The sequence below is a fragment of the Sarcophilus harrisii genome, chromosome 1 (genome assembly GCF_902635505.1).
Source record: "Sarcophilus harrisii chromosome 1, mSarHar1.11, whole genome shotgun sequence".
NCBI classification, from domain to species: Eukaryota; Metazoa; Chordata; class Mammalia; order Dasyuromorphia; family Dasyuridae; genus Sarcophilus; species Sarcophilus harrisii.
This window is the reverse complement of record NC_045426.1, coordinates 533,988,624-534,002,453: the sequence shown is the minus strand read 5'-3', so window position 1 is coordinate 534,002,453 and position 13,830 is coordinate 533,988,624. Positions and strand designations below refer to the sequence as shown.

The following is a 13,830-nucleotide window of genomic DNA, read 5'->3' as shown; positions in this document are numbered from 1 at the left end:
GAGAGTAGCCTATTTGCATCCTTAGACCGTATATCAATTGGAATGTCTTTTTCTTACAAATTTGAATCAGTTCCTTTTATATGTCTTGGATATATAACAAAGAAACTTGATGTGAACACTTTTTTATTAGTTTATTTCCCTTTTCATTTCTTTTTTTCATAATATTACTCACTGAAGAGTTAAATTATGTGGCTTTATTTTCATTTTAGATCTTATCAAAATTGCATGGTGCCTTTTTGCTATCTTTCCATGTAGGTGTTGGAAGGTGAAGGGATAAAAGTGTAAGGGAACAGGAGGGGGGGAGGTCATGGTTGGGTGATACATGTGAATATGGAGTAAGGTATTTGGAGTGATGGGGGAGTGAGCAGGAAAGACAATTCTAAAAAGTATAGAAACCTCAATTATTGTGACTTGTTCCTGTTAATGTTCCATAGAAGAGAAGGGTGGGGAAACAAAATCACTTACTTTCATCTCAAACTTGTCTGTTTGTTTTTTGTTTTTGTCTTTTCTTCTTTTTCTGTTTGTTTGTTGTTGTTTTTTGTTTGTTTGTTTGTTTGAATTTTTAAAATATAGCTGCAGATAGTAAGGATGAAGAAATCAAAGTTCCACCCAGGCGGTCCTATCTGGGTATGTATGATGCAAACCCATGCTGCATGAAATTGCCATCTGAGCACATTTTGTTTTTCATTTCTATTAGACTATTTTTCCTGCTTCCTAGTTTTTCACTTCTAGTTTTTCCTTCCCAAGCACTTCCTCATTCCTATCATTATTTCATTTCTGTTCAGTTTTTCCTGTTACTCTAGATGTGGTTGCATGCAAGTCATTTCTACTAAGAATCCAGATAAGCCATTTTACAAATTAACCAACTAGCAATTTGACTCTTTCCAAGCATGACTCTGTGTGTAGCTTTTTTTTTTTTTTTTTTGTGAGGGGCGGGTAGAAGGTTGTGATGGGCGGGTAGAAGGTTGTGATGGGATTGGGAGGAGGATTATTAATGGTATTTCTTGGTGGGTTTGTCTTTACCTTCATTCCTTTTCCATATCTGGTATGTCAAAAATATTAAATTGTTTGTAGATGCCAACTTTTTGTTTTCTTAGCATGTTTTTTCTCTGTTCCTGGGCATTTAAAAAAAAATAGTGTTAAAGTACTTGTGAATTTGCTGGTTATTAGGTGCACACTCTTCTTCCCACTTCCCCCAATTCATTTCCCTAGATTACCATCCTTGCCTTATTCATTCTTCAGATTCTCTGTGAATTGGAGTTTGCTTGGTCTAGTACAAGGAGAGTGAAATTTATACTTGGTTCCTATATACCTACTAAGCCCAAAGGAAAACTTTGGAATGTGTGATTTAGTTTCAGCAATTGTAATTCCTAAGACATTTGGGAATATAAAATATAGGACCATCTGCATGTAGCAGAATACCTCTTCTGCCTAGCCTAGAAATATTAATGTTTTACTTAAAAGAAAAATAGCATATTTCTAACAAATGTAAATGAAGAATGATTTGTACTTTTTTAAGCACTACGGATAATATATATCTTCTAAGAGTGTACTTTATAACACTCTTTTTTGCTTTTGTTATTTCTTTTCTTGGTATTTTAACCCAAATGGATCGCCACCTTATTGTCTGCTTAAACTTTGTTAGTTTGAGAATTTTTATGTAAAAGAAAGAAATCTAATGCTAACATTGACTTTTTTTTTTTTTTTTTTTTTTTGCTATCCACTAACGCTTTATCATTGAATATTTACAGAAAACCACAACTTAATGGTTTTCTTATTGGAAAGTGTCTGAAAGCTTTGAGGACCTCAAAGGGCAGAAATGTCTTCTTTAAGAAGAATAATTTTTTTATAGAAGTTGATGTTTGTTGAATTGGTCTCATTTACTTCAGGCATCTTAAAAACAGGGAAATTGAAAATGTATTCCAACTTTACTCTTTTAGATATTTTGTAAGTCTTCATCATTTTTTTGTATCCATTGTACCTCTTTCTAACTCCTATAGTCTTGTCATTCAGTACTTTCTATACCTCTACAACTTGGCTCCACCCTACATTTTCAACTTTGCTCACATTATACCTTCCATGTATTCTGTATTTGTGCAAAATGAGGTTGTTTACCGTTCTTTGACCATAGCCCCAAACTTTTTTCCCTCTCCTATTCCATCTGTACCTGTAGAAGTCCTATACATTTGTCAGAACTCAGTTTACATGACACATCTTACATGAATTCTTTACTGATTTTTTTTTAAACTCCATATTTCCACAAGATAGAAATTATTTTTTAGTCCTTGGAGTACTTTGTACTTCTAATGCATTTATGTTATTTGTATGTCTCATCTTTCTTGATTGTTAGCTTCTTGACATTAGGAACTGCTCTGACATTAAAACATACTTAATATTCATTCGTTTTTGAATAAATTGTGATCTAAGATGAAGTGAATATTTTCTGAGCAAAATTTCAGTGACTCAAAAACTAGGCTAATAAAAGAGCCAATTGAATCTTTCCTTTTAAAAATATTTATTAAATAAAATAAGTAATTTTTTGTAAAGTGTCTTTCAAAGTTGATGCCTAAAAAATTCTGAGGAGCAAGGCTGATGTTTTTTTCATTGTGGCCCTTTTTGGGATGGAGGTAGAGTTATTATTATTTTTTTTAATGGCTATCTCACCTTTAGCTTACTGATCTTTTTAAAAAAATGTGGAGATATCATGGGTTCTGGTGGCATGTCCCTACAGTTTTGTAAACTTTGCTTACTTCAGTTTTTCCCTAGTTTTAAGTCTGGAAGCCTTCCCCCAAATGACCTGTCGATTTGACTCTGTACTATTCCTCAATGCCTCTTATCTTATCCCCTTGAATCAGTAGTTATGATCTGGATTTGTTCTGTCTTCATAATAGGAGACAAATTTTGGAGTAAATTTTTGGACTCTACAAAGAACTTGTTAACTTTCTGTATCTATAAAGTAAAAAGCTTTTATTTCCATACTGAAGCATCCATTCTCTTGTCTACTGCTTGTTTGGGAGTCTGCTTGCAGATACCTTGCCAGTGAATTCTGACTCTTAGTGGGAACATCTGCTATGAAGCCATCCCATTAGCTTAGCCAGCCCCCTAGTGTCACTCTTTGTCTGCACAGCCATTAATTGCATTGAAGCCTTGTGAAGCATAGATGAAGAGTGGAGAATGTTGTTTGTTTCTTTTTCTCTCAAGAGAGAGATATTTTATTTTGAATAACTTGTGGCCTTTTTAGGACAACTAGTCTGAAGAAAATTTAGGCTAATAAAATTTAGGCCCCCAACATACAGCCTTTGTATATTTAAATGGATTCATTGAGGGGCTCATATATATCAGATAGTTTTTTTAGATAGTATTTTCCAAATTGTGAAGTGGATAGTGCAGATATTATCACCATTTCACAGATAAGATTTGAATTTGAAGCTTGGATTAAATTAATTTGCCCTTACATTGCTAATGTTGGGGCCAGAGTATTGTTTTTTATTTAAATGGTTATGAGAGGAATATATGATTGCCATATTATGCATTAGAGAATAGAAGAGGCATTAAAAAAAATTAAAGAAAATTTTTTTTTGGGGGGGCAGAATCCTCTTACATTGAAAAATCTCTTCCCACCATGACATCCTGACAAAGGACAGTTTCTGTTATTTGTATTTAATAGTTAGCACCATGTGGTTATGTAATCAGTTAAATAAAACTGAATAATTAGTACTAGGTTTCTTGCATCTGTTTAAAAAAAAAAGTTGCGATAGATTTTTGAACTGGAATGAACCTTAGAGTATGTATTTTGTGATTCAGAACACTCTCAGGGGTCCTCAAACTTTTTAAATAAGGGGCCACTTCACTGTCCCTCAGACTGTTGGGGGGTCGGACTATAGTAAAAACAAAAACTTTGTTTTCTGGGCCTTTAAATAAAGAAACTTCATAGTCCTGGGTGAGGGGGATAATCGTCCTCAGCTGTGGCATCTGGCCCACGGGCCTGTATTTTGAGGACCCTTGCTCTAAGCCATCAAGACTTTGGACTCACCTCATCCTTTGTCAGGCATCCATTTCGAGACAATTTGGTGGCCCAATGGGTAGATCCACAACTTGGAATCAGAAAAATCCAAGTTTAGATTCTGCCTCAGATACTGAATCTGGGCCATTTGTATCCTCTTGATCAGAAAACACAATCAGTTAACACTTAGGGTTAAATGTTGTACTGAACAGGCTGCTGATATTGTTTTGCCTTCTTCAAGCTTTTGATCTAAGATGAATAAAGTGTACATGGACTGAAATATCAAGGATTATAGACACAGGAATTGTCATCATAAAAATTTATGTAAAAATTATATTATGTGCATCAAAGAGCTAAGAGAATTTAGTAATGATAACAATTAAAGAAATTTGGTTGAAATTAGGAAAAACTATATTTTTGGATCCTGTCCTGTGTTTTTATATTCTATAATTGCAGGTGTCTATCCCTCAGAGGGACTCATGAGATTTTTGGGAGAATTTTAATTTAAAATTCATACACTCTATTAACATGTGAACTTAACACATCTACATTTTTAGCTGTAGTAATAACATTTTTTGCTTTGTACCCTCTATTAAACTGCTCTTTCCATGCCTTATTTTAGCAGGAAAGTGTTCTGGGTTCTCCAGGATAAAGATGTGACTCTTGTCTGTGCCAGGGGAATGAAAACTCCTGCAGGTACTCATCCTGTGTATGGCTAAGGCCCAGGGAGAGACTTTTTCTGTCCTTGACCTATTCTAGTTAACCTTGGAGAGGTTCATCACCAGATGAGTGGCTACTAGGTTTGGCTTGTTAGCCAAGAAATTAATGAAAGAATATCTCCCTAAGTATAGTAGTAGTAGTTCCATTTATTGTCTGTGAAGGAGGTACCCAAATTCATGAAATCATGGCTCTTTATTGAAGTACTTAATATTTGTGCTTAGATTCTTATTACTTAGAAAATTACTTTCCACATATTTGAGCCATATAACATTTCTGTGTTATTATTATTCTGTACTTTATAGGTGAGGAAACTGAGGCTGTAAAAGGTTAAATGATTTGTCTAGGGTCACACAGGGTCCAAGGCAGTATTTAAACTCAGGTCTTCCTGACTGTGACTCCCACATTACTCACTGCACCATCCAGCTGAATAAAGCAGATGTTACCATGATTTAGCTTTTTTTTTCCGAAACGAAAGATGAATGTTAACTTACTGTCTTAGGGGGCAAGAGAGAGAAGGAGGAGAGAATTTGGAGATCAATTTTTTTTTTAAGTGAATATTTAAAATTGTTTACATATAATTGGGAAAAAATAAGCCATTAAGAATATACCTTACATTTGAAGAAACTTAAATTTGGAGAAGCAATTGTACTTGACTAAGGTGACTTAGTAAATGTCACCCAAGTTTAGGATCCAGTATTTCTGCTTATCCATTGCCCAGTCCAAGATGTCATATGATAAAGAAAAAATAATACAGATCATCTTGGCTGCATTTCTCCCCCTTAACATTTTCCTCCAATTCTCACCACAGAGAATATGATCCATTAATCTATTGCTGTTTACATTCTGAACTCTGCCTTAGCTCTGCTAGAACAACAAAATCCCAAAGGTTTTGCCTCTAGAAAGGCTGGAAAGCAGGGAAAATTTTGCAATGCCTATTGTAATAACTGTGACCAGGACTTGTGTATAACACTTCACAAGAGAAGGAGTAGGTCCTAAGAAGAAGCTGGGAATCTCTAGGCTGTGAAGTAGTAGGTTTAAAGCCAGATAGGAGTTACCAATGTGGCTTAATTTAATACTCTAAAGCAGAAAGGTTTCTTTGTTTTATGCATTATTGATGTGGTGGGTGGCATCTTCCTGACCCTATGCAGAACATCCACTGAGACAGCTTCCTGATTTTTCAGATTTGGCTGATTCTCTATTCTATGCTGGACATCCATGTCACCATTAAGCTTTGTTTCCATGGAGAAAAAGAGAGGCAAGGGAAGTCCTTGGCACTCATTTGAACTATTAACATATTCTGTGCTTTATTATACTAAGTAAATCTTTTGTACTTCTTATCTGTGTTGGGTCAGTAATTCACATTGCCCCTAATACCTGAGAGTAGGACTGCTATCAACACGTCTCCACAACATAAGCCAAGAGTTTGTGATATTTTGTCTTTGTTATCTATGCTCAGAGGGAATGCTGGCCTCCCCCTAAGGAGAAATGGGAGAGGTTTGATGAATGCTTTTCTACTCTCCAGATTATCTGGGAGAATGAAATGTCCCGTTAAAAAAGAAAGTGGAAGAATGACATTTTGGTGAAAACTTTCAAGAATAAAGGATTAAAATTAGCAGAGGGAAAGCCTGACTTCTGTTAGGAGATTGGAAGGTGAAAGAATGTGAAGAAGAATAGACAGGGAAGAAAGAGGACAACATTTGGAATGAGGAAGTTCTTGTTAAAGAGAAGGGAGTAGCTGCTTGTCCTTTTGAGAGTGATTAGCAGATTCACAGGTGCCCTCAGAACCTCTCATAAGAGTCTGAGAGAAAAGACTAGTGATGATGGTTGGTGACTTATTGATAGAGGTGTAGTGCAGAGATGCTAGATAAATGATTAAAGAGAGATCTGCTGTCTTTCTTCTCCAGATGTAACATGTCAAAACTCTATACTATCTGTTTGTGGCCTTACATGAGTGCACAAACAAATACTGTACAAAGGAGTCTGAATATTGCTAAAGATAATCTTAGAAAAAGATAATTTAAAATAATGATAATCTTGGAAAATGTTAGGAGGACAATTGGAAAGGAGGGCTTTAATAGAGTGCTTCAGTAATCTGTTTAATGTTTTGAAAAGTTAGGAAGTAAATCTGACAAAGTTTCAGATTTTTTCTTTTTGATCATAGATTCAAAATGAGTCTATAGTATGGGACAGCAACCAAAAAAACTGGTGTGATTTTTGACTGTATTAAGGGAAAGGTATAGAGACCAGAACATTCCTCTTATATTAGCTTTTCATCATCCACACCTAGACTGTTATAGTAGTTTCCAGATATTTCCCCAATTAAATCAATCTTCCCCACAGTTTCCAAAGTAACAATATTTAAGCATAGGTTTGACCCTCATTCCTTTACTCCTCAGTAAACTTGGGTATCTTATTATTCTAGATCAAATATACATTCCTATTTGGCATGAAAGCCCTTTGAAACTTAGTTCTATATTCTTTCAGCTTTATGTCCAGCTAAATTGATTTCTGTGCTGTTCTTCACACAAGACATTTTTTGCCTTCATGTCTTTGCATAGGCTATCTCTTAGATTTAGAATTTGTTCTCTGGCTCCACATCATACAGTCCCAAGATAATTTTTATTTTAGATTAAATTTTGTTTTATCTCTGGAGAGGGATAGGATGCTTACTTGTTGATCATCTGGAATCAGATGATCAGATGAAGGGTTTCAAAGTATTCTTATAGAGTATTTATTACATAAGTTGTATTTTTTTTCTGATCACTTTAGTTCATATAAAGTGATCATATAAAGTTCATTAGTTCATATAAATCTCAAATTTTATTGAAATTGGCCCCATTTCTTATAACACCATAGCATTCCATTATATTTATAACCATAATTTGTTTAATCATTCCTCAATTAATGTTCTCCTCCTTACTTTCCAATTCTTTGCCACCACAGAGAATGTACTTAAAATGTTATACTTTATGGGTCCTGTTCTTTTTTTTGCTTAGTAATTGTTGAATCACATTATGAATTAAGGTTTATGGTTTCATATTATTTTTTAGAAAGGCTGGATAAGTTCATTATATGTTAATGTGAATCCCAAGTTATTTTGAATATTCAACTTAAGCACTTCCCAAATGAAGCAGTTATAAAGGAATGAAATGGAATTTAGATTAAATTTAGATTAAATGGAATTTAGATTAAACCTAATATCCCCTTTCTTCCCCCAGCTACCCCATCTAATCTTCCTTCTGTCACCTTGTATTTATTACATATTATTATTATATATAATTATTTATTACAAGTTTTATACGTATTGTATATACTTTACTTGTTTACATATTTTCTTTTCTGATAAAATATCAATTCCACCAGGGTAGAGACTATTTCATTTTTGCCTTAGTCACTCCTGCTTTGAGACTTTGCCTCTTTCAGTAGTTCATAGGTCAGAGGGCCAAGGCCGGAACAAAAACCTGACTATTCTCATTTTTTTAGGACCAAGCAAGAAGCTAGAAACAAGAGGAAGAACCAGGACCCTGCTTAATCCGTCCTTTGGCCTTAATGAATACTGTTGATAGTGTTTTGCACATAGTAAATATTTGACAAATATTTCTTACTCTATGCATTGGCTGGGGAGGCTATAATAATCTGCTTTGGTCAGACCACATGTGTTCCATTTTGGTTGCCACATTGTAAGAAGGAAATAGCCACTGAATGTCCAGAGGATGGTGGCCTGGATGGAAACAGCCCTTAAATTTTGTTTCCGAATTGAAATAATTCTGACTTTGTTTATTGTCAAATATTGCAGTGAAGTCCCCCTTGAATTAGTATGATTATTTCTAATAAGATATTTTTAATTGATCATCTAGATCACAATGATTCTGTCACAGAAAGAGCAATGGAGTTATGGTGGAAAGAGTATTAGATTTGAGTGACCTTGGGCAAGTATTTGAACCTTAGTTTCCTTGATTCAGGATTGTTGTGATAAAATGCTTTGCAAACCAATAAAGCTCTAACTATGAGCTATTATGATAGTTCTGTTTATTACTAGGTCTGTGCCTTTGCTCTCTTATCAGGAAATCCTTCCCGTCCCCAATACCTACTCTTTTATTGCCTTTTCAGGTTTTAGCCATTCTTCAAAATCTACTTTGAGTTTCATTTTCCTGAATTCCTCCAGTTCTGCAATATTCATAATGTTATTTTGCTGTCTTATGTTGTTCTGTTGCACTTAAGTTACCCATGTCTTCCCAAATTGATTACTATGCTTGTTGAGGAGTTGTTTTATATTTGAACTTCCATAACAAATAGGAGAATGATTGATGACTTAAATCTTTGGTATAGGAATGTTGGAAAAGTCTTCAGAAATGGTGACATATCAGGCACTATGGTATGAGGTTGGAGAGATGAGCTGTCAATTCTGCTTGGTGTCTTTTAAATTGTAACACATTATGTGCGTAATGGTGAGGGAAAGGAGATGAATGAACCAGCAGTTCTCCCTGAGTAATTAGAATTAATTATAGGGTAAAAAACATAAATAGATAAGAAGGAATGGCATTGAACAGAATTGAAGCTTAACAAATTTAAAAGGTAGTATTGTAATGGCAGGGAAACTGAGGCAAGATAGAGATTAGAGTTTTTAATATTTTATTTGAGAGGGAGAGATTGTGTTGGGGGCATGTTGCCCCTAGGGCTGATGTCTCAAAGTATCCAGCAGCCAGTGTGAGTTCTCAATGAAATATATATGACTGTAAGCTGGGGTAGACAAAGGCAGGGGGTGTAAGGGATTGAATCCAAACTCTGGTAAGTGGGAATCTCCAGGCAGGGACCATCAATCCAGTTCTGAGAAGTTGGGGGTAGGATCATAAATTCTTACAAATTGGAAGAACTTAGAACTAGAACCAGGAAGTCTAAAACTTAGAGATACCAATTAGGTATCTGAGATAGGACTTCTGGAGTTTTATCTTTTGGAATGCCAGATCTCTACAACCCTAATTATCTCAGTTCTAATGTGCAGAAAATTGGGGTGCAACCAGAGGTATTGAGGCAGAACAATTCAAAGAAACTGAAGCAGGACAATTCAGGGAAACTGAGGCCGGACAATAAAAGGGAACTGTGGCAAAACAGTATTAAAAAAAAAACCCAAAAAACAAATTTAAAAAGAAAGTTTAAATTTTCTTTGTGTATTTTCCTCTCGTGGCTGTATTTCACCTTGCTTATCCTTCAAAAATCCATCTTGGAGAGTTGGGAATGGATGACTGCATATATATATATATATATATATATATATATATATATATATATATATATATATATATATATCAGAAGGGAAGGAAGACAAATTATCTTCCTCCAGGTAGAAGGAATATGCTTGATATTCTATTCTAGTAGTTTAGCTCTATAAGCTCTGCAGGTTAGGATAAGATCCATTTCATGTGATTTTTTTGGAGTCAAGGAATAATAGAAGAGGATTAAAGATTTAGCTATTGCCAGATGTTTAGTGAATTGTGTTTTGAGATTTGGAATTAGTTTGAAACATTTTTTTAAATAGTGGAATTTTACTTTCTAAAGAAAAACTATTTTGTGGTTTAATAGGTCACAGTGGCAGGAAACATCCACTTATTTTACCTAATTTTCTTTTTCTTTTTCTTTCTCTTTATTTCTTAAAGCAAATTTCTGGTTATTGCCTGCTTAGAATTCAGCTCTTGGGATGAAATAGTTGTCATTTTAACTGTGCTGCCCTCATCACTTCATAGTAGGAGGGCAGATGTTCTCCTTGGAGATGAATGGTTCATTTTTTTTTTTCTGGGTAGTTGAAAATGGAAGCATCTATTTAATTACCAATATCTCTCTTTTCTAAAGCCTTTCTGTCTTGCTGTATCCTTTTCCCCAGGCTTTTTTTTTTTTTTTTTTAGTATGCTATTCTCCTCAAATGGACTTTTATTACTCCCCCACTCTCCCCAATCCTGCCACTGTAGGTATGTTAAAATGTATTTTTAAAAACCATTTGCTTATTAACTTTTCTGTGCCTTACCTTCACAATGTTAAATTTTCTCTAAATATCATTAATAGATTTGAGTTAGTGATTTCAAGAGTACTTTGTTTTATTAGGTTTTTAAAAAAGACTTCTGTTGGGCTTGTATTGTCACATTGGTTATCTCCTGCTTTACTTTTAGCCTTAAACTATTCTTACTCTTAGTAAATATTATGTTAATATTATTTCATTTGATCTTCACAGCAATTCTAAGAAGTATGAGTGTTATTATTATCTCAATTTTATAGTTGAAGGAAACCCGAGGTAAACAGTTAAATGACTTGATCAAGATCACACAGCTATTAAATATTTAAGGTTGGATTTGAACTCATCTTCCCGAGTTCAGGCCCAACATTCTATGTATTGTGCTACCTAGGTGCCTCAGATCCAGACTTGTTGCTTGATTCTCACTTAATGTCATGTTCATAAATGGCTTTGCTTTTTTTGGGTTTGTATAATGATGCCTTTTTTTTTTGTTTTGTTTTTTTTTGAACAGCCATTTAAAAAATATTATCCCTTTACCACAGAATCTCACCTTAAACCAAGAAAAATTCAATCAGAACTGAATGATTTTGAGATCTTAGAGATATTACATTCAGTGTACTGAATCCTAGTACTTAGCATAGAGCCAGCACATAGTGAACACTTAATGTTTGTTTAGTGATTTGCATTTCCTCTCTGTTTACTAGAAGGGAATTGTGTATCTGTCTTTCAGTACCAGAATTGGTTATTGGATTTCATCTGAGTTAGTCTTTTAGTACTTTAATTTACATTATTATAGTCACTGTTCTGTTTATTCACTCTGTTCATTTATGTGGGTCTTATGTTTTCTTATTTCTAAGAATGTAGTAATATTCCATTACATTCACATACCATAATTTGTTTAACTATTTCCTACTAGATAAACACATTTTGTTTCTAATTTTTCAATGCCACAAAAATGCTGATTTTAATATTTTATTTGCATTATCTAACTTTTTTTCTTTGTGAAGATTGCTTTTTTGGGTAAACATGGTCAAGCATTGAAAAGCTTTGTACTTTTGTTATATGGAATATTCTTTCAAGTGGGATTTGGTAATCTTCACAGTGGCAGTGCAGCCATTGCTGGAAGTGATATACTTTAACAAATGAGAGTTCCGGTGAGGTTGTGCCTTTCTAGGAAAGAAACCAGTGAGCTTAAGGTATTTCTACTTTGGAGAAAGCAGACATTTGGTTTGACATTTGGCTGCAACATATAAGGCAGTGACACCATGACATTATTCACCCATCTGAAGGATTTGGTCAGCAGGGTGAGGATTTGGGGGAACAAGAGAATCATTTCTTGGGTTATTTATTTTAATTTACTTGTGGAGTTCCCTTTTCTTGTTAGAAAAGATTTTTCTTGTAATGGCTTAATTTGGCCACATGAGGGTACTCTTGAGTTTTCAAGGGGATTAGAAAGGATGATTAACACTTTAAAGAAATTTCCCCTCCAACTAGTGAACTTATATTAAAATGATCATTTTGATTTTAATAAGCCATTAGTAAAAGTTTTGGTCTGTTTAGCAAAGCAGAATAGGAAAATGCCTATAGTTTTACTAAACATAGATCTGTGGTAAGTAGATTACTGTTATAAAAAATACTGAAAGAGTCCAGTTATCTTTTTGAATATTCTAAGATAAGATCATAGAGCTGGAAAGGGATATTGGTGTTTCAGTAGAGAGAACCCTGATCCTGGAGTCAGGAAAACGTGAATTCAAATCTCTCCTCAGATTCTTAAGATATGTGGCTCTAGGCTAGTTACTTAACCTTTGCCTGACTGAGTTTCCTTTAAAGTAAAATGAGGACCATAAAAATCTGTCTCCTAGGGAGGTTGTGAGGATTGAATAAGATATTTGTAAAAAGTGCCTTGCACATGGTAGTTGTTGAATAAATGCTTGTTTTCCTTCTCATTTTCTACACAAGCATCATAGATTTAGAATTGAAAGGGACCTCAGAAGTAATTTAAGTCCAGCCTTCTGACTTTGCAGATGAGGAAACTGATACCCAGAAAAGTTAAATGACTTACTGAAAGGTAATCGAAAGTTACCTAGCTACTAAGTATATGAAGTGGGATTTGAGCTCAGATATTCCTGATTCCAAGTCCATTTCTTTTATAAGGCTGTCTCAGCTCATTTCTTTTATCTTACTTGTTTTACCATGTGAAAATTGAAGTAGAAAGAGCAAATGTCTTGGTTAAGGTCTAGCTCTTATTTAGCAGAGGGGCCAGATTCAAACCCAGGTATTTTCCCTACAAATCTAGGGCTCCTTTTCTACTACTTCTTCTTAGCCCTGACTCATGACATCTTCCTCCTTGTTGCTGGAGACAAAGTGGGATAACACACACAAAGATGGGACACAGAGGTGCTAAATCAATAGTTTACAAATATTTCAAATATGAGAATCCCTTTTGAAATGCCAGTTTTGTGGACCTCCATATGATAGGTGTACTGTTTAATATCATTAATTATATCAGTGTTTAATATCATTGATATAATATCACATAGATAGGTGAAAATCTGTAAATTCAGCAATGCATTTACATTTGTCGATCAAAATCAAATCAATCAAAACTGCTTGCTTCTACATTTGAGATATAGTAATGCATATACATGTATGACATTCAATCTATGGAAGGCTTATGTGCTTATTTATTTTACTGAGTCATTGAATTTTTTTGGAGGTAAATAAAGAATACAATGATAAATCTTAAAATGAATATAGATTTAGTGATACTTTACAATAAGTCTAACTCCACTACCACAGTATGAGAAATGCTGCTATAATAAATAATGCTGCTACAGTATATTGTTCTATTACTATTTGGTTTTAGTAAATATACTAAAATTGGAATGATAGGGGGAAGAATAGTATATTACTCTTCGTGTAAATCATGTCAGGAAATTTGTAATACTCTAGTCTCATATCTTTACAAACCAAGTATAAATTTTTTTTCTGTTGCATTCTCATAGCATTTTTAACTATGCTTTTATATAATTATATACATTCTAATTTCTTATGGGGTAGAGAGGTGGAAAGTGATAACTGATCCATAGTCTTTTTAATCCTC

The 13,830-nt window shown here is 34.2% G+C and overlaps 1 protein-coding gene across 5 annotated transcripts in view; it reads left to right on the top strand.

Annotated features, from left to right (window-relative positions):
• SLC66A2 (solute carrier family 66 member 2) overlaps positions 1-13,830 on the top strand; it is a 134,795-nt gene that overhangs the window by 27,751 nt on the left and 93,214 nt on the right. For 4 of the 5 annotated variants that reach the window (XM_031946744.1, XM_031946743.1, XM_031946745.1 and 1 more), the window contains exon 4: positions 574-627. The exons of the other annotated variant lie outside the window; for it this stretch is intronic. In XM_031946744.1, the coding sequence (XP_031802604.1) occupies positions 574-627 (54 nt within the window). The remainder of the gene's footprint in view (positions 1-573; positions 628-13,830) is intronic. 5 annotated transcript variants of the gene reach the window in all.